Source organism: Chiloscyllium plagiosum, unplaced genomic scaffold, assembly GCF_037043375.1.
Source record: "Chiloscyllium plagiosum isolate Xiang-an unplaced genomic scaffold, Cpla_swu_hap1 HiC_scaffold_10, whole genome shotgun sequence".
Lineage (NCBI taxonomy): Eukaryota > Metazoa > Chordata > Chondrichthyes > Orectolobiformes > Hemiscylliidae > Chiloscyllium > Chiloscyllium plagiosum.
This window is the reverse complement of record NW_028270148.1, coordinates 32,212,217-32,232,115: the sequence shown is the minus strand read 5'-3', so window position 1 is coordinate 32,232,115 and position 19,899 is coordinate 32,212,217. Positions and strand designations below refer to the sequence as shown.

Genomic DNA, 19,899 nt, shown 5'->3' with positions numbered 1-19,899 from the left:
ATCAAGGTTTTGGTAGGTTGTTAAAGGCAGATGAATAAAATGAAAATATTTAAACCATCATGTACTGGAAACAGTGACCTGCAATTTCAAAAAAATGAAATTATTTTTACACCTATCTTTTCTATTACTGCCACCTCAGGCTGATTTTTCTGCAAGTGTTGCTCTAAAGACCGATCCCCAAACCCAGTCCAAGCATTGAGAAGATTTGCCGCATGCTAGCAACCCTGGTGTGATTCATCAAGTATAACACATTCATAAACTGCCTCCTGACTTTGCACCAGTCAACACGTTTATTCAGTGACTACAGTAGAACCTCGATTATCCGAGCAAGACAGACGGGGAGTATTTTGTTCAGATAATTGATCATTCAGATAATCAATCTGATCATAAACGATAATTTTGAGTGCCGGTTACTCGAATATCTCTGTTATCTGGTAATGCACCCCATAATGCTGTTTTAAACAATAACTGAATGCTGTGTTGCCTAATGCCATTTTTCGGGACCTTGAGATCTTGTTCGGATAATTGATGTTCGGATAATCGTGTTTGTACTGTATATATGTAAATTGCAGTGTGGGTTAGGAATTCAAGTAAAGATGGCCCAGAGCTTTGGTATTTTAGGAAAAAAGGTGGTTTTCACATTGAATTAACTGAAAGATTATTGAAAAAATATTTCTTTTGTTTGGAATTATAAAATGTTAATTTTTTGGATTGCTGTCCTTTCCACAGTTGTTTAAAAGTTAGGTTCTTTGAAAGCTACAGAATGGTTAAATAACTTTTTTGTTGCCTTGTATAAAATATTAAACATTTTTTCCTTCCCTGATCCAATTTATCTCTGCGGGCACATAAGATGTAAACTATATGTTTGCCTTGCATTCATAGTTAGGCTCAATCATGCACTTATCTGATGTCCATACATTTCCACTGTACCAGCACAGATTAAGGTGCTGCCCTCGTTCTTCCCTGATATTGACATGTATTTTTAAGTAGGTACTACTAAATAGGGACCTAGCTCTCAAGCAATGACATTTTATCCTTAGTAATAAAGGATACTGTAACTAATGCCTTTTCCTGTGGTCAAATACTAAATTTGACTACCAAATTCAGACGTTTTTGTAAAGTATTCCAATGTGTTTTTTTAGCTGAATGGTGACAGGTGAGTAAGTATTCTTTGTTTTGTATCTTGTAAAATAAGTTCTCTGTATGCAATTCTAAAATTACTGAAGTTTTCTTAGCATAGTCTTTGGTTATTGTGTGATTATCAGCCTTGCAAAGTGGTTATTTGAATTTTGAGTAGTACTGAGTTGAACATCAGTTCAACGATCATGATGAAATTTCCACTTAAATGTTTTGGGCTTGAGAAAATTTATTTTGGGAAGAGAGCCTTTTTGTTTAGAAATCTAGGATGTTTAGATTTTCAGAATGCTTTCAGTAAGATCCTACATGAGGCTAGTAATTAAAATTTGTACATATGGAGTAAAAATATGGATTGAGGATTGGTTAACAAAAATAAAACAGTAGGAAGAAAGGTGAATTCTCAGGTTTGCAGACTGTGGCTAGAAGGTTGCAAGTATAAGTGCTTGAGGAGACTAACTCTGTCTTCTCTCAACTCTGTTAGAATGATTGGTGATTTTCTTCAAATGTACGCAGGCGAAATAGAGTGGATGCAAAAAAGAAGTTCCCCTTGACAGTGGGGTCTACAACCAGGGGACATGGGGTCCAAATAAGGACCAGCCTGTTAATAACCGAGATTAGGACAGATTTCTCCACTGAGATTGTCAGTTTTTGGAATTCTGTGTCCAGAAAAGCTGTGGAAGCTTGATCAATGGGTATGTGTAAGACCAAGGTCAATATTTATCTCAATGCAAATGACATTCTGCATATTGGGATTATATGGAAAAATATCATTGGAGGTGTATGATCTAGAATAGTGGAACAGGCTCAAAGGGCTGATTGACCTAATCCTCTCCAAGTACTTATGTTCATAATGAGGTCTTCTAATGCTGCTGCTTCTGTGTTGATTGTTGCTGACATATGCTACACAAGTAAAGTGGGGGGTGGTGGTGTTTGGTTGTCGAATTGATTCTGGCTAAAGCATTGCCATGAAGAAAGCAACAGGGAACTATAGGCTTCCCACGCTTTGAAGAAATTCAAAACAATTGTAAGGCTTGAATGTTTTTCCCTTGCTTGCAGAAAATAAGTCCCTGCCTTATCCAACTATCATGCTATGATATGAGCTTGTGGTTTAATTTGTTTGTTAGTGTTGCTATTAGCATTCTGGGAGGAATGCTGCCCAAGTGCAAAATTATATATAGTAGTAGACATGTCGTTTTGGGATTTACAAGCTCAAACTGGTTGAGTATGATCTGTGTATTGCCCATTCTAACCAACTAGTGGAAAATGTTGCATTTGATCAGCCAGTCATGTGTGGTCGAAGTACCTGGCATCACACTGGCACTCAACTGCATACACCTATTTCTCATTGGCAAGTTAGATCATCTCTTTGGACTGATGACCACATCTTGTTAGTGAAAAATCAGTCACCACTGCATAACATCAGCATGAAATGGCTTACTTACCTTTCAATGTTCTGAGATATTTGCGTTTTGAGGATATTTTGGATAGATCAGGTACTTTTTACTTCTGAAAGTTGCAGCTTTTGGCCTAATTGTGAGTTTGTAAAGTACATAGTGAATAATGATCTGATAAAATAGCCATTTTTCTGCACCATAGCTTTCATATTCCATGCCTTAGACATGCACAGATCTGTTCTTACCTGTATTCTTGATAGCTGTGGTAAGCTTTCAAATTAATCATTTGGATTGTCAGGATTGCTGATGGAAATTTAGAATGTACTTTCTACTGTTTTCATTGTGTTCTTGGATGCTTAAAACCTGCTTACTTATCCAAACTCTCATTTCCATATAGGTTGTGCAGAATACAGCACATTGGATGTACCTGTACATGATAGAAGGCATCAAGTGAGTAATCCAGAACTGGATGGTCAAAAAAAATTAGTTGTTGCACCTAAAATAATTTTTAAATCTGTGGTTTAGGAACTTAAAGTCATAGAGTCATACAGCTCAGAAACAGACCGTTGGTCCAACCAATCCATGCTGAACATAATCCCAAACGAAACTAGTCCCATTTGCCTGCTCTGGCCCATATCCCTCTCTGTTTAAAAAAAATTGCCTCATATCTTTTTCAAATCTCTCTCTCATCTCACCTTAAATGTGCCCGCCACACCCCCCCCCCCCAAAGTCTTGAAAAACCCCATCCAAGGGAAAAGATAACTGCCACTAACTCTCTCTATACTAAACTTTACTAAGTGCTTTACAGCGTTTCTTAAAAAGTAGATTTTTAAAAATAAACCAATGTATTTTAAAACCTTCAAGAACAGTGCACAGTACTCTTGAAAGAAATATGCAGTTATTAGAGCAGGCTGTGAATAATTTTGAGATTGAAAAGTGGTGAAATGGTCTCATTTTGTTAACTCAGTTTAGTTTTCATGTGAAATTTATATTTTTCTAAAACACTTAATGGTTTGTACTTAATATTTCTCACCTCTGGTTATTTAATGTTCAGCACAAAATTTCATGTGCTTAACTTGCCTCATAATTGAATGATTATTATTTTGAGGATTTAGGCTGGACTTGTGCTTTGTTGATGATATTCTTAATCAACAATCATTTTTGCTTAATAAAATGTCCTCACTATTATTGAGAAGAACAAAGAATTGTCCCTGGGTTTAATGACAAAAATGAAATTCTAGAACTAGTTTTATGCTCAATGACAGAATTAGCATTTTTCAAACGTCTGTTACTGCCAGCCAGTTCCTTTTTATTCTTTTGCAGGAAATGATGCAGATAACTTACAGCTGACGTAGCAGTGTGTTGGACTTAAATCAGTTCTGAAAACCCCAGCCAATGTGGCTTTGAACATATGTTTCCTCTGTAGATTAGGCAACAAAAAATACTCTTTATTGGAGCTAAATAAACGATGTATGGGCTTCGATAGCTGAGGCCTAACATTAGTGGTGTGTATGTAACTTGAGAAATAACTACTAATTGCATAAGTGACATTTAAAAGAAGTTGTGAAGACACATCAAACTAGTTTTTTTATGAAGAAAAACCAACCTGGCCTTGGTGTGACCAAACTTCTGACTCTTTCATGTCCTGTCATAACTTAAGCTTATCTTTAGTTTTGGACTAGTTCCCATATAATACACAATTAATGACTCGTATCTGGCAGTCAGCTGCAAAGCAGAAGCATTTGTTGCCGGCTGAATTTACATAATCTTTTTGCTCTTTCTGTCAACTGGAGTAAGAATCTGCTGACCTAGCTGCAACACCAATAATTCAATGAGTTGTGTCGAGGAGGCCTCGTGACGAGAAGCAATTTGTATGCAGCAGTGATCCATTTGACATCATAAGCTGAAAACCGCTTGGTCTACTTTCAGCTGAATGAGAACAATTTTTGTAATACTTTACTAAATGCTGTCTGTAGGTTTAGCAACAGCTTATGCTAGATAAGGAGAACAGGTGCATACTTTAAAGTGGAGTCGCAGGTTGAAGACGACATTTGGCATGCTTGCCTTCATTAAGTGTAAGAGTTGGGATGTTATATTGTGGATGTACAAGGCAGGACTTATACATTTAATGGCAAGGTCCCAAGGAGTGTTGCTGAACAAAGAGGCCTTGGAGTACAGGTGCATAGTTCCTTGAAAGTTGAATCGAAAGTAGATAGGATAGTGAAGAAGGCGTTTAGTATGCTTTCCTTTATTGGTCAGAGCATTGAGTATAGGAGTTGGGAGGTCATGTTGCAACTGTGCAGGACTTGGGTTAGGCCACTTGTGGAATATTGTGTGCAATTCTGGTCTTCCTCCTATAGGAAGGATGCTGTGAAGCTTGAAAGGGTTCAGAAAAGATTTACCAAGATGTTGCCAGAGTTGGAGGGTTTGAGCTATAGGAAGAGGCTGAATAGGCTGGAGCTGTTTTCCCTGGAGTGTCAGAGGCTGAGGGGTAAACTTATCAAGGTTTAAAAATCAAGAGGGGCATGGATAGGGTAAAAGGTCTTTTCCCTGGGTCGTGGGGGTCCAGAACTAGAGAGTGCATAGGCTTGGGGTAAGAGGGAAGGATTTAAAAGGGACCTAAGGGGCAACGTTTTCATGCAGAGGGTAGTGTGCGTATCAAATGAGCTGCCAGAGGAAGTGGTGGAGGCTGGTACAATTGCAACATTTAAAAGACATTTCCTTTCAATTTGACATTATCCTTCACTTTCTTGGTTACCTTGATATGTCCCCCTCCTTCACTGGGATATATTTTTGTGTTGAATCTTGAACTATTTCTTTAACATCTGATATTATTCATCGACTGTTTTCCTGTTAAACTGTTTTTCCCAATCTACTCCAATCAACTTTCCTCATTTATTTAGAAGTTTCCTTATTAAAATTTAGCATTGTTGTTTCAAATTCAAATTTATCCCTGTCAAATTGAATGCTAAGTTCTGCCATGTTATGGTCACTGTTTACTAAGAAATCTTTAACTCTTGATCATTTATTAAATCTGCTTTATTACATATTACTAGATCCAAAACCATCTGATCCTTGGTTGGATCCGCAATGTTTTAGGAACCTGTCACGAGTACACTGAGTTGTCTCTGCTAATTTGATTTTCCCAATCTACTTGCAGATTTAAGCCATCCATGACTAAGTGCAGCCTTTCCTCCCTATCATCGTTTTGTCCTGTATTCTCTGCCTGACAGTCAAGTTAGATGTGGAGCCTTTAGATGTCTCCCACCAGTGTCTTTTTTTCCCCTTGTTATTTTTTAACCTCCACCCATAGGGAAGCCACTTCTCCCAATCAAGAACACTTCCATTGTCCTATTTATTCCATCTTTTACTTATAAAGTATTAGCCTTTCCTTCCTGCCCACCTTCTCAAAAGCAATCATGTATCCGTCAGTATTTAGCTCCCAGCTTTGATTTCCTTCTAACCATGTCTCCATGGTAGCCATGAGATCATGTTCTTCAAACTGTATTTTTGCCATTAGTTCATCTTGCTTATGTAGTGCTATGTAAAATGAATGGCCATGCTATACTCCACGCTAAACTGTGTTGACTTTCAGCTGAAAGCTCGTGATGTTAGTGGACAGGCACTGGCTTTCCTTCGAGATTTGGTTGGAGCATTGCTAAATCTTCATACTTACACTGAGCAAAGAATTCAGATCTACCCCATTGACTCTGCAACAGACACTATATCTCCACTGAACCAAAAGGTATGTTTCACTACTTATTGGGAAATATATTACCAATAATGGGAATTATGGCAACATCAATGATGTATCACCTTTATAGTGCAAGTGAAGATTTTAACCATTGGACAATCATTTAAGTTCCACAAGTGTTTTGCATATGTCGTATATTGTTAACTAAGCTATAATTAAATTTCTTGCTGCAGAGAGAATTATACCAAATTGCAACATCAGGAGAGATTGTCAATAAAAGGTTTTTTAGTATTAGCAGGATTAATGAGAAAGTTGTGGAATATCTGAGAGAAAAATGTTCTTTTTAACATAAAGGAAGAGGCTAAATATTCTGTGAAAGTAAAAGAGCTGACAGTTAACTGAACAAAAAGCAGAACTCCATTGTAATGCACGATCAGTGAATAAGCTTTTTTGCCAGCGTTGACATTTTGTATGCACCATTTCAGAAACTGTTTTTATTGCCAAAAAGTTAGTGATCTTGTTTAAAAACCCATGCTGTCCATTTGTAATAAATTCAGTTGGTTCTGGTTATAACACAAATTGTTTTTAAGAATAAAAAGTATGTGGGTATTATTGGCACAGTGCAATTGAGCATGAGCTTTTGTTCTTCTCATTGTACCAACTGGTGGAAGAAAATGCCTCCTTTGCCTAAGCAAATTAGAAATATTTTCATATTCTATTATTGTTTCTTTTATAGTGTTACTTTGCAATCTCTTTTAATTTCTGGTGTTTTGTGTATTAATAGCTTTCAACCATCAACATGACTATCATTGTAATGGTCATAGACTGGAAGATTGTATTGCCATATGTTCATGTTTCAGTTCCAAAGTCTTGCTTAATTAACAAGACAATTTTGTATACATTAATTGCTACTAGGCTATTCTTTAATGTCTTGTGTGTGCTTGCACACACATTAACATGAGGGAGGATCTGACTGAAACTTAGAATATGGAATAGCCTGGACAGAGTGAATGTTGGGAAGAGGTTTCCATTGGCAGGAGAGAGGAGGACCCAAGGGCACAGTGTAAGGATCAAGGGAAGACCCTTCAGAACGGAGATAAGGAGAAACGTCTTGAGGCAGAGAGTGGTGAATCTGGGCAAATCATTGTCTCAGAAAGCTGTGGAGGCCAGTTCATGGAGTATATTTAAAACAGATAAGTTCTTGATTGCCAAGGAGATCAAAAGTTACTGGGAGAAAGCAGGAAAATGGGGATGATAAACCTATCAGCCATGATTGAATGGAGGAGCAGATGTGATGGGCCAAATGGTCTAATTTCTGCTCCTATGTCTTATGGTCTCATTTATTTTCCTCTCCAATGGTCTCCAGATGGTGAATTAAATAGCCACCAATTCAAGCAGCCCCACTGTGAAATCCATCTGATATGTAAATGCTGATGAACCTTTCAGGTTTGCCTCTCCTTTAGCATTGATCAATCTTTTGTTTTATTGGTGCTCTGACACAGTGGCTGAGTATCCTGTCTTAGGAAGTTAAATACTATTATTGCAACAGGACCTTTATTGAAAGTACTCTTAAGAGTCATAGCAACATTAATGATGATTTAGATTTGTTATTTACACATTTCCCATTGTAATGTTTGCTGTATCAAATAATGCCCTTTTCCTAGGGCAAAAGTGTGACCATTCTGTCATGCACAAAGATGAAACTTTAAGGTCACAAAGTTTAATTGTTAAAAATTCCCTCCATTCAAGCAGAATTGAGTTTCTGACAGATCCAGGAACCTTTCACACTGTGAAATAAACAAATATTTATTTGTTTATATTTTACATATGCAAGAAAATGTTTTGAATTTTTAAATGTATTTTCAAGTGGAGGGAAAGCATTTAGAATATGCACACCATAATAAAAAAAAGACCGTAGATATAGAAACTGAATTTGGCCATTCGGCCCATCAAGTCTGCTCTGCCCTTCAATCAAGGTTTACAGTAACTCAACTTCATTCTCCTGTCTCATTCCCTTTGTAACCCTTGATCCTCTTATTGATCAAGAACTTATCTGTCTCTCTCTTAAATACATTTAATGACTTGGCCTCTGCAGTCAACTGTGGCAATGAGTTCAACAGATTCACCACCCTCTGGTTGAAGAAATTTCTCTTCATCAGTTCTAAATGGTCATCCCTTCATGCTGAGGCTGTGCTTTTAGGTCCTAGTCTCTCCTAGTGGAAACATCTTCTCCACATCTACTCTAACCAGGACTCTTAGTATTCTGTAGATTTCAATGAGATGTCCGTTTCTAAACTCCATTGCGTGCAGACCCAGAGTCCTCGACTGCGCAGCATGACTAGCCCTTTATCCCCAGGATTGTTCTTGTATACCTCTTCTCGACCCTCTCCAATGCTAGCATGTCATTCTTTGGATACGGAGCCCAAAATTGCTCATGGTATTCCAAATGTGGTCTGACCAGAGCATTATACAACCTTACCAGTGCATCCCTGCTATTGTATTCTAGCCCCCTCAATATGAATGGGTAATATTGCATTAGCCTTCCAATCCGTCAACTGATCCTGCATGTTAATCTTAAGAGAATCCTGAACTAAGATTCCTCGGACCCTTTTGTGCTTCAGATTTCTAAAGCCTTTTGCTGTTTAGACAGTAGTTTAGGGTGGCATGGTGGCTCAGTGGTTAGCACTGCTGCCTCAGTGCCAGTGACCTGCGTTCGATTCCAGCCTTGGGTGACTGTGGAGTTTGCACATTCTCCTCATGTATGTGTGGGTTTCCCCTGGGTGTTCCGATTTCCATGGATTGGCCATGCTAAATTGACCATGGTGTTCAGTATGTGTAGGTTCAATACATTAGTCAGGGGAAATGTAGAGTAATAGGGTAGGGGAATAGGTGTGGTTGGTTAATCGTCGGAGAGTCACTGGACTTGTTGGGCCAAATGGCCTGTTTCCACACGAGGGATTCTGTGATTCTATACTTCTATTTCTACCAAAGTACATGACCTCACACTTTGCCACACTGCAATGCATCTGTTACTACTTTGCTCACTCTCCGAGCATGTCCAAGTCCTTCTCCAGCCTCCTGATTCCTCAACACTGTCTTTCCACCTATCTTTGTCTTATCTGCAAAGTTGGTAACAATGCCATTCCTTTGACTAGATTGTTAATGTAAAACATGAATAGCTGTAATCCCAACATTGGTCTGCTGCAGACTTCCACTCTGGACTGGCTCCCATTCTGAAAAAGACCCCTTTATCTTTACTCTCTGCCTTCTGCCAGTCAGCCAATGCTGATAGCTTATCCTAAACACTTGGTCTCTTGGAGTCATAGAGATGTACAGCATGGAAACAGACCCTTCGGTCCAACCCGTCCATGCCGACCAGATATCCCAACCCAATTTCGTCCCACCTGCTAGCACCCGGCCCATATCCCTCCAAACCCTTCCTATTCATATACCTATCCAAATGCCTTTTAAATGTTGCAATTGTACCAGCCTCCTCCATATCCTCTGGCAGATCATTCCATACAAGTACCACCCTCTGCGCGAAAAAGTTGCCCCTTAGGTCTCTTTTATATCTTTCCCCTCTCACCCTAAACCTATGCCCTCTAGTTCTGGACTCCCCAACCCCAGGGAAAAAACTTTGACTATTTATCCTATCCATGCCCCTCATAATTTTGTAAACCTCTATAAGGTCACCCCTCAGCCTCTGACGCTCCAGGGAAAACAGCCCCAGCCTGTTCAGCCTCTCCCTATAGCTCAGATCCTCAACCCTGGCAGCATCCTTGTAAATCTTTTCTGAACCCTTTCAAGTTTTACAACATCTTTCCAATAGGAAGGAGACCAGAATTGCATGCAATATTCCAACAGTGGTCTAACCAATGTCCTGTACAGCCGCAACATGACCTCCCAACTCCTGTACATAGAACATAGAAGAATACAGCGCAGTACAGGCCCTTTGGCCCTCGATGTTGCGCCGATCCAAGCCCACCTAACCTACACTAGCCCACTATCCTCCATATGCCTATCCAATGCCTGCTTAAATGCCCATAAAGAGGGAGAGTCCACCACTGCTACTGGCAGGGCATTCCATGAACTCTCAACTCGCTGAGTAAAGAACCTACCCCTAACATCTGTCCTATACCTACCACCCCTTAATTTAAAGCTATGCCCCCTCGTAATAGCTGACTCCATATGTGGAAAAAGGTTCTCACGGTCAACCCTATCTAAACCCCTAATCATCTTGTACACCACTATCCAGTCACCCCTAAACCTTCTTTTCTCCAATGAAAACTACCCCAAGTGCCTCAGCCTTTCCTCATACGATCTTCCTACCATACCAGGCAACATCCTGGTAAACCACCTCTGCACCCGTTCCAGTGCCTCCACATCCTTCCTATAGTATGGCGACCAAAACTGCACACAATACTCCAGGTGCGGCCGCACCAGAGTCTTATACAACTGCAACATGATCTCAGGACTCCGGAACTCAATTCCTCTACCAATAAAAGCCAGCACGCCATATGCCGCCTTCACCGCACTATTTACCTGGGTGGCAACTTTCAAAGATCTGTGTACATGGACACCAAGATCCCTCTGCTCATCCACACTACCAAGTATCCGACCATTAGCCCAGTACCCCATCTTTTTGTTACTCTTACCAAAGTGAATCACCTCACACTTAGCTACATTGAACTCCATTTGCCACCTTTCTGCCCAGTTCTGCAGCTTATCTATATCCCGCTGTAACCTGCCACATCCTTCCTCACTGTCAACAACTCCTCCGACTTTCGTATCATCCGCAAACTTGCTCACCCAGGTATTTTTATAAAAATGACAAACAGCAATGGTCCTAAAACAGATCCTAGCGGAACACCGCTAGTAACGGCACTCCAAGATGAACCTTTACTATCAACTACTACCCTCTGTCTTCTTCCAGCCAGCCAATTCCTAATCCAAACCTCCAACTCACCCTCAACTCACCCCAAAGTGCTCACCTACCTCTAATTCTATCACCTGGCCTGGTTCGTTATCCAGAACCAAATCCAGTATGGCCTCACCTCTTGTTGGCCTATCTACATATTGTGTCAGGAAACCCTCCTGCACACATTGGACAAACACCGACCCATCTAACGAACTAGAGCTACAGCTATCCCAATCAATATCAGGAAAGTTAAAGTCCCCCATAACAACCACCCTATTACTTTCACTCTTCTCCTGAATCATCCTCGCAATCCTTTCTTCTACGTTTCTAGGACTATTAGGAGGCCTGTAAAAAAACTCCTAACAGGGTGACCTCACCTTTCCTATTCCTAACCTCAGCCCAAACTACCTCAGATGGCGAGTCTTCATCCATCGTCCTTTCCACCGCTGTAATACTATCTTTGACAAGCAATTCCACACCTCCGTATTTTTTGAAGTAGCCTACCATGGGGAACCTTATCAAACGCCTTACTAAAATCCATATATATCACATCTACCGCTTTCCCCTCGTCCACCTCCTAAGTCACCTTCTCAAAGAATTCAATAAGGTTTGTGAGGCATGACCTGCCCTTCACAAAACCATGCTGACTATCCTTGATCACATTATTCCTATCCAGATGTTCATAAATCCTATCCCATACAATTCTCTCTAAGACTTTGCCTACAACAGAAGTGAGACTCACCGGCCTATAGTTACTAAGGTTATCCCTACTCCCCTTCTTGAACAAGGGAACCACATTTGCTAGCCTCCAGTCTTCTGGCACTACTCCTGTAGACAGCGAGGACATAAAAATCAAGGCCAATGGCTCTGCAATCTTCTCCCTTGCTTCCCAGAGAATCCTAGGATAAATGCCATCAGGCCCAGGGGACTTATCTATTTTCACCCTTTCCAGAATTTCCAACATCTCTTCCCTACAAACCTCAAAGCCATTCATTCTACTTAATTGTGACTCAATATTCACATCGGCAACAATGTCCTGTTCCTGAGTGAATACTGATGAAAAGTATTCATTCAGTGTCTCCCCAATCTCTTCAGCCTCCACACGCAACTTCCCACTACTATCCTTGACTGGACCTATTCCTACCCTAGTCATTCTTTTATTCCTGACATACCTATAGAAAGCCTTAGGGTTTTCCCTAATCCTACCAACTAAGGACCTTTCATGTCCGCTCCTTGCTGCTCTTAGCTCTCTCTTCAGGTCCTTCCTGGCTACCTTATAACTCTCAATCGCCCCAATTGAACCTTCATGCCTCATCTTTACATAGGCCGCCCTGTTCCATTTAACAAGGGATTCCAATTCCTTATTAAACCACGGCTCCCTCACACGACCCTTTCCTCCCTGCCTGACGGGTACATACTTATCAAGGACACTCAATAGTTGCTCCTTGAACAAGCTCCACATATCAATTACACCCTTGCCTTGAAGCCTACATTTCCAAGCCACGCATCCTAAGTCGTGCCTCACCGCATCATAATTTCCCTGCCCCCAGCTATAACTCTTGCCCTGCAGTGCACACTTATCCCTCTCCATCACTAGAGTAAAAGTCACCGAATTGTGGTCACTGTCCCCAAAGTGCTCACCTACCTCTAATTCTATCACCTGGCCTGGTTCGTTATCCAGAACCAAATCCAGTATGGCCTCACCTCTTGTTGGCCTATCTACATATTGTGTCAGGAAACCCTCCTGCACACATTGGACAAACACCGACCCATCTAACGAACTAGAGCTACAGCTATCCCAATCAATATCAGGAAAGTTAAAGTCCCCCATAACAACCACCCTATTACTTTCACTCTTCTCCTGAATCATCCTCGCAATCCTTTCTTCTACGTTTCTAGGACTATTAGGAGGCCTGTAAAAAACTCCTAACAGGGTGACCTCACCTTTCCTATTCCTAACCTCAGCCCAAACTACCTCAGATGGCGAGTCTTCATCCATCGTCCTTTCCACCGCTGTAATACTATCTTTGACAAGCAATGCCACACCTCCCCCTCTTTTACCCCCACCTCTGACCCTACTAAAACATTTAAAACCTGGAACCTGCAACAGCCAATCCTGTCCCTGTTCTACCCATGTTCCGTAATAGCCACAACATCGAAGTCCCAGGTACCAACCCACGCTGCAAGTTCACCTAACTTACTTCTTGCATTGAAGTATACACACTTCAAGCCACTTTCCTGTTTACAGGCACCCTCCTTTGAGATTGATGCTATGTTCCTAACCTCCCTACACTCCAGGTCCTGCACCCTAAAGCTACAGTTCCCATTCTCTCCCCCCCCCCCCCCCCCCCCCCCCCAAGAGCACTAGCAAACCTCCCGCCAAGGATACTGGTGCCCCTCAGGTTCAGGTGTAGACCATCCTGTTTATAGAGGTCCCACCTTCCCCAGAAAGAACCCCAGTTATCCAAATACCGGAATCCCTCCCTCCTGCACCATCCTGTAGCCACGCATTTAACTGTTCTCTCTCCCTATTCCTCGACTCTCTATCACGTGGCACGGGTAACAAAGCAGAGACAATAACTCTGTTCGTTCTAACTCTGAGCTTCCAACCTAGCTCCCTGAAAGCCTGCCTACATCCTCCGCCTTCCTCTTACCTATGTCATTGGTGCCAATGTGGACCACGACTTTGGGCTGCTCCCCCTCCTGTACTCCACACTCTGGCCAATAAAGGAAAGCATACCAAACGCCGCCTTCACTATCCTATCTACCTGCGACTCCACTTTCAAGGAGCTATGAACCTGCACTCCAAGGTCTCTTTGTTCAGCAACACTCCCTAGGACCTTACCATGAAGTGTAAGATTTGCTTTCCCAAAATGCAGCACCTTGCATTTATCTGAATTAAACTCCATATGCCACTTCTCACCTATTTTACTAAGCAGCCTCCTGTGCAGCACCTTATCAGAAGCCTTCTGGAAATCCAATTGAGCATGCCCACTGGCTCTCTTCTGTCCAGCTTGCCCGTTACCTTCTCAAAGAATTCTCGCTGATTTGTCAGGCATGACCACCCATTGACAAAGCCCTGCTGACTTAGCCCTATTTTACCCACTCACCTCCAAGTACTCCACAATCTCATCCTTATTAAGGACTTAGCAATGACTGAAATTATGCTAGCTGGCCTGTATTTTCTGTTCTTTTGCCTTCCTCTCTCCTTAAAATAGCGGTGTTACATTAGCCATTTTTCAGTGCTTTGCGACTCTCCCTGACTCCAGTGGTTCCTAAAAGATCATTTCAAGCAGCCCCACTGTGAAATCCATCAATCCACAATCTCTTCTGCTATCTTCTTCAGATCCCTGGACTGTGGTGCATCTGGGCAGGGTGATTTATACACCTTCAGTCCTTTCTGCTTGCCTAGCACCACCTCCTTAATGATGGCCACTATACTCACCTCTGACTTTGATGGTTCTGGCATGCTACTCGTGTCTTCCACCATGAAGACTGATGCAAAGTATCTATTCAGTGTGTCTACGTTTTCTTTTTTGCACACTATTGCTGCTACTACTACACCCTAATTTTCCATTGGTCCAGTGTCCACTCTTGCCTCTCTTGCAATTCCTTATATTAACAGCAAGCTTACCCTTCTATTTTATCTTCAGGCACTGCCACCAGTTCTGCCCCTCACCTGGTGTTTTAAGTTGTCCTCTGCTGGTTTTTAAAGGCTTCCAAATCCTGTGGCTTCCCACTAATTTTAACCATATTGTAGGCTTTTTCTTTTGTTTTTGTGCTGTTCTGACCTCCCTCGTCCGTCATGGTTGCCTCTTCCTCCTCTTGGTACATTGTTTCATCCTTGGGATGAATTTCTGCTGTGCCTCCTGAATTACCCCTAGAAACTGCTGCCATTGCTGCTCCACCATCTTCCTTGCTAGACTCCCCTTCCAATCAACTCTGATCTGTTCTTCCCAAATTTCTTAGTAGTTGCCTTTACTCCATTATAATATTGTTATATCTGATTAAAGCTGTTCCCTCTCCAACTGCAGGGTGAATTCTATCATAAGGTAGTCACTGCCCCTTAGGGCTTCCTCCATCTTAAGCTCCCTAATTAAGCCTTCCTTATTACATATAACCACATCCAGAATTGCCTGTTTCCTAGTGGGCTCTACCACAAGCTCCTCCAAAAAAAGGCATTGCACAAATTCCTTTCGTTGGGATACACTATAACATGGATTTCCCAGTCCACCTGCTTATTAAAGTCTCCCATGATTATTATAATACTGCCTTTCTCGCATGCCTTTTCTGTTTCCTGATTTATTTTCTGTTCCATACCACTGCTCGGAAGCCTGCATATAATTCCCATAAGGCATTTTCTCCCTTTGCAATTTTATCAACTCTACCCAAACAGATTCTGTGCCTTCTAACTCTCATCACTTCTTGCAATCGATTTTCATTTCAGTTCTTACTAACAAGGCAACCCACTCCATCTACCTGTCCTTTCTTTGGAGTGGGTATCTTTGGATAATCAGTTCCTATCCCTGATCCGCTTGTAGCCATGTCTTTGTGATACCCACAACATCATGCTTGCCAATTTCAATCCACGCTTTTTGTCCTCTTATTTGCTACACCTGAAGTTTGATTCCGAAACCTTTCCATACTCTATCCTATTACTTGTTCTGGAAACTTCCATAACCTTGCCTGAACCTCACTTGACCTAGCCAAATGTTCTCTTTCCCTGTTGAACTTTCCAGTATTCTGATGTGATTATGAAGACTGCAATTATTTTACTTTTACTTAGGAACAGGGGAAGGCTATTCAGTCCTTCAAGCCTGTTCTATCATTCAAGGGGATCTTGGCTGATCTTTGGCCTAATTCTGTATACTTGTCTTTGGCCCATATCTCTTAATATCTTTGCTTAACCAAAAATAAAATCTAAGGCCTAAAATTAACAACTTAACCTAATCTTTGGTCCTGTGGAGCGTCACAATGTTTCACAGCATTCTAAGTGGTACACTTAACTTGATATTATTTCTCTTATTTCAGTTTTCTGAATACCTACATGAAAATGCCTCTTATGTCCGTCCACTGGAGGAAGGAATGTTGAACCTATTTGAGAGCATTACTGAAGAAACTGTTACTACACTGGTACGTTTGCTAAAGTTGGTTTAAATGTAGTTTCTACAATATATTTCAGCATTCATGTGATGTGCACATCAGGGAAAGTCTTTCTCTTCTCTTTCAGGAAACTACTGTGAAGCTTAAACCATTTTCAGATGTCTTTACTACCTATGTTTACTTCCTAAAGAAAATTCTACCATACCAACTAAAGAGGTAAATTGTGTTTGCCATTGTAACAATGTGACAGTGAACATTTTTTAAATTAACAATGAATGGAGAAACTCAGCAAAGCTCAGTTTTAAACTTTATACTCTTGACTTTCCAAAATGTATCTCAACTGAGTTTTGCTTTCATTATCAATGTGCACACATAAGGCATCCGAAAGCTAGATTTAGAGTCTTGGAGAAGGTCATCAAGGCTGCTGCCTTGAAGTGCTGCAGTCTATGTAGGTTAGAAACTCCATCCTCCAATCCTACATTTGTTGTTTGATGGTATTGATGGGCTGTCACCACCCTGCCACCCCCCACCAACACTGTTCTTGATCTGCCTCTCTGCAATGGTTCACTTCACCACGAACTTGCTGCCCACTAGCGTGGAACTAACTTACAGAATCTATGGGAAACTATTCATCTCCACTGCCTTCAAGCCAAAATCTCACCAACCAGTGTCATCGATCTGCAGTATGTGAATGACGCTTGCGTATGCGCAATTTGAGGATGTACTCCGGACCTTCCTGTCGGCCAAAACAATTATTGATGAAGAGATCCAGCATCGCCTCCAGTGTGCTAGTGCATCCTTCATCTGCTTGAGGGAAAGGGTGTTTGAGAACAACAACGTCAGACCTGACGCCAAGATAATGCTTTTCAGAACTGAGGTGATTCCTACCCTCCCATGTGGCTCTGAGACATGGACTATCCACAGCAGGCATCTCGAGGAGCAGGTGCAGTACTGCCAACACTGCCTGCATAAGATATTCTCAATCTCCATGAAGAAAGGCACACCAACGCCAGGCTAACGTCCTCAACCAGGCTAACATTCCCAGCGTCGAGGCACTGACCACCCTTGATCAGCTACGATGGGCTGAGCATGTCATCTGCATGACCGAAGTGAGACTCCCAAGCAGGTATTGTAGTCACTTCTTTTTTGAAACAGCAGATGAGCTCCTGGTGGACAGAGGAAGCACTTCAGTGATACCCTCAAAGCCTCACTGGCAAATTGCCGCATTCCCACACTCACCTGGAAACACTGGCCCAATACTGTCCAGAGTGAGGAGGAGCATCTGGGATGGCATCCAGCACCTTGAGATTTGCCGGTTGGGGGAAGAAAAATGGAAACGGGCGAAAACAGCAAAAGGAGCGCACTGCCACAACAGTGTCCCACCCACCCCTTCCCATGACCACCAAGTGTAACACTGCCTGTGGTAGCCGCATCGATTGTACAATCACCCACTACTCTTCCTGAGAGTGAAGAACAGTCATCCTTGTCTGCGAGGGATCACCAATGATGATGTGCTAACTAGAATTTGTTTCAAACAGATCTAGCAAAACTGGGAATTTGTGAGTCGCTGTGCGCCATTAGCAGTATCAGAACTGTCATCATCCATTTTGATTCATTCCATATGAAATCAAGATTAATTTAAAGTACTGGGTAATGCAAAAGCTTTAGGGCTGGTAATACTTGAATATAGAACTTAAGTACCTTTTGGTACTAGCAATAGTGCTTCATGGGCTGGCAGGACAGACCTACGAAGAGGGGACAAAAAGGTGGATGATTAACCACGATCCTACTGAATGGTGGACCATGTTTGAGGGGTTGAATGACCTTTTCCTACTCATATTTTCTATGTTCTATGTTTATTGGTCTTATAGCATGAGGATTTAAGTACAGGTGCAGGGTTATCTTGTTGCAACTGTATCAGGCCATGGTGGGAGCACTCCTGGAGTATTGTGTGCAATTTTGATCTATCGGAGTAAGCATGTTCTGGATATCAGGGAATGCAATGACGATTTACCTGGCTGATTCCTGGAATGGCAGGATTTTCATATGAAGAGAGATTGGGTTGAATAGAACTATATTCGCTAGAGTTTATGAGAATCATAGAAATAGAGTCATAGAGATGTACAGCATGGAAACAACAGACCCTTCGGTCCAACCCATCCATGCCGACCAGATATCCCAACCCAATCTCGTCCCACCTGCCAGCACCCGGCCCATATCCCTCCAAACCCTTCCTATTCATATACCCATCCAAATGCCTCTTAAATGTTGCAATTGTACCAGCCTCAACCACATCCTCTGGCAACTCATTCCACACACGTACCACCCTGTGCGTGAAAACGTTGTTCCTTAGGTCTCTCTTATATCTTTCCCCTCTCACCCTAAACCTATGCCCTCTAGTTCTGGACCCCCCGACCCCAAGGAAAAGACTTTGTCTATTTATCCTATCCATGCACCTCATAATTTTGTAGACCTCTATAAGGTCACCCCTCAGCCTCCGACGCTCCAGGGAAAACATTTCCAGCCTGTTCTGCCTCTCCCTATAGCTCAGATCCTCCAACCCTGGCAGCATCCTTGTAAATCTTTTCTGAACCCTTTCACGTTTCACAACATCTTTCTGATAGGAAGGAGACCAGAACTGCACACAATATGCCAACAGTGGCCTAACCAATTTCCTGTACAGCCATAACATGACCTCCCAACTCCTGTACTCAATACTCTGACCAATAAAGGAAAGCATACCAAACGCCGCCTTCACTATCCTATCTACCTGTGACTCCACTTTCAAGGAGCTATGAACCTGCACTCCAAGGTCTCTTTGTTCAGCAACACTCCCTAGGACCTTACTATTAAGTGTATAAGTCCTGCTAAGATTTGCTTTCCCAAAATGCAGCACCTCTCATTTATTTGAATTAAACTCCATCTGCCACTTCTCAGCCCATTGGCCCATCTGGTCAAGATCCTGTTGTAATCTGAGGTAACCCTCTTCGCTGTCCCACTACACTTCCAATTTTGGTGTCATCTGCAAACTTACTAACTGTACCTCTTATGCTCGCATCCAAACAATTTATGTAAATGACAAAAAGTAGAGGATCCAGCACCGATCCTTGTGGCACTCCACTGGTCACAGGTCTCCAGTCTGAAAAACAACCTTCCATCACCATCCTCTGTCTTCTACCTTTGAGCCAGTTCTGTATCCAAATGGCAGTTCTCCCTATATTCCATGAGATCTAACCTTGCTAACCAGTCTCCCATGGGGAACCTTGTCGAACACCTTACTGAAGTCCATATAGATCACATCTTCTGCTCTGCCCTCATAAATCTTCTTTGTTACTTCTTCAAAAAACTCAAATCAAGTTTGTGAGACAGGATTTCCCACGCACAAAGCCATGTTGACTATCCCTAAACAGTCCTTGTCTTTCCAAATACATGTACATCTTGTCCTTCAGGATTCCCTCCAACAACTTGCCCACCACCGAGGTCAGGCTCACCGGTCTATGGTTCCCTGGCTTGTCTTTACCGCCCTTCTTAAACAGTGGCACCACGTTTGCCAACCTCCAGTCTTCCGGCACCTCACCTGTGACTATCGATGATACAAATATCTCAGCAAGAGGCCCAGCAATCACTTCTCTTGCTTCCCACAGAGTTCTCGG

At 42.0% G+C, this 19,899-nt stretch overlaps 1 protein-coding gene across 2 annotated transcripts in view; it reads left to right on the top strand.

Annotated features, from left to right (window-relative positions):
- Positions 1 to 19,899, top strand: part of ppp1r21 (protein phosphatase 1, regulatory subunit 21) — a 104,315-nt gene that overhangs the window by 27,440 nt on the left and 56,976 nt on the right. For both annotated transcript variants that reach the window (XM_043695616.2, XM_043695615.2), the window contains exons 8-11: positions 2,929 to 2,981; positions 6,127 to 6,276; positions 16,175 to 16,276; positions 16,374 to 16,462. In XM_043695616.2, the coding sequence (XP_043551551.2) occupies positions 2,929 to 2,981; positions 6,127 to 6,276; positions 16,175 to 16,276; positions 16,374 to 16,462 (394 nt within the window). The remainder of the gene's footprint in view (positions 1 to 2,928; positions 2,982 to 6,126; positions 6,277 to 16,174; positions 16,277 to 16,373; positions 16,463 to 19,899) is intronic.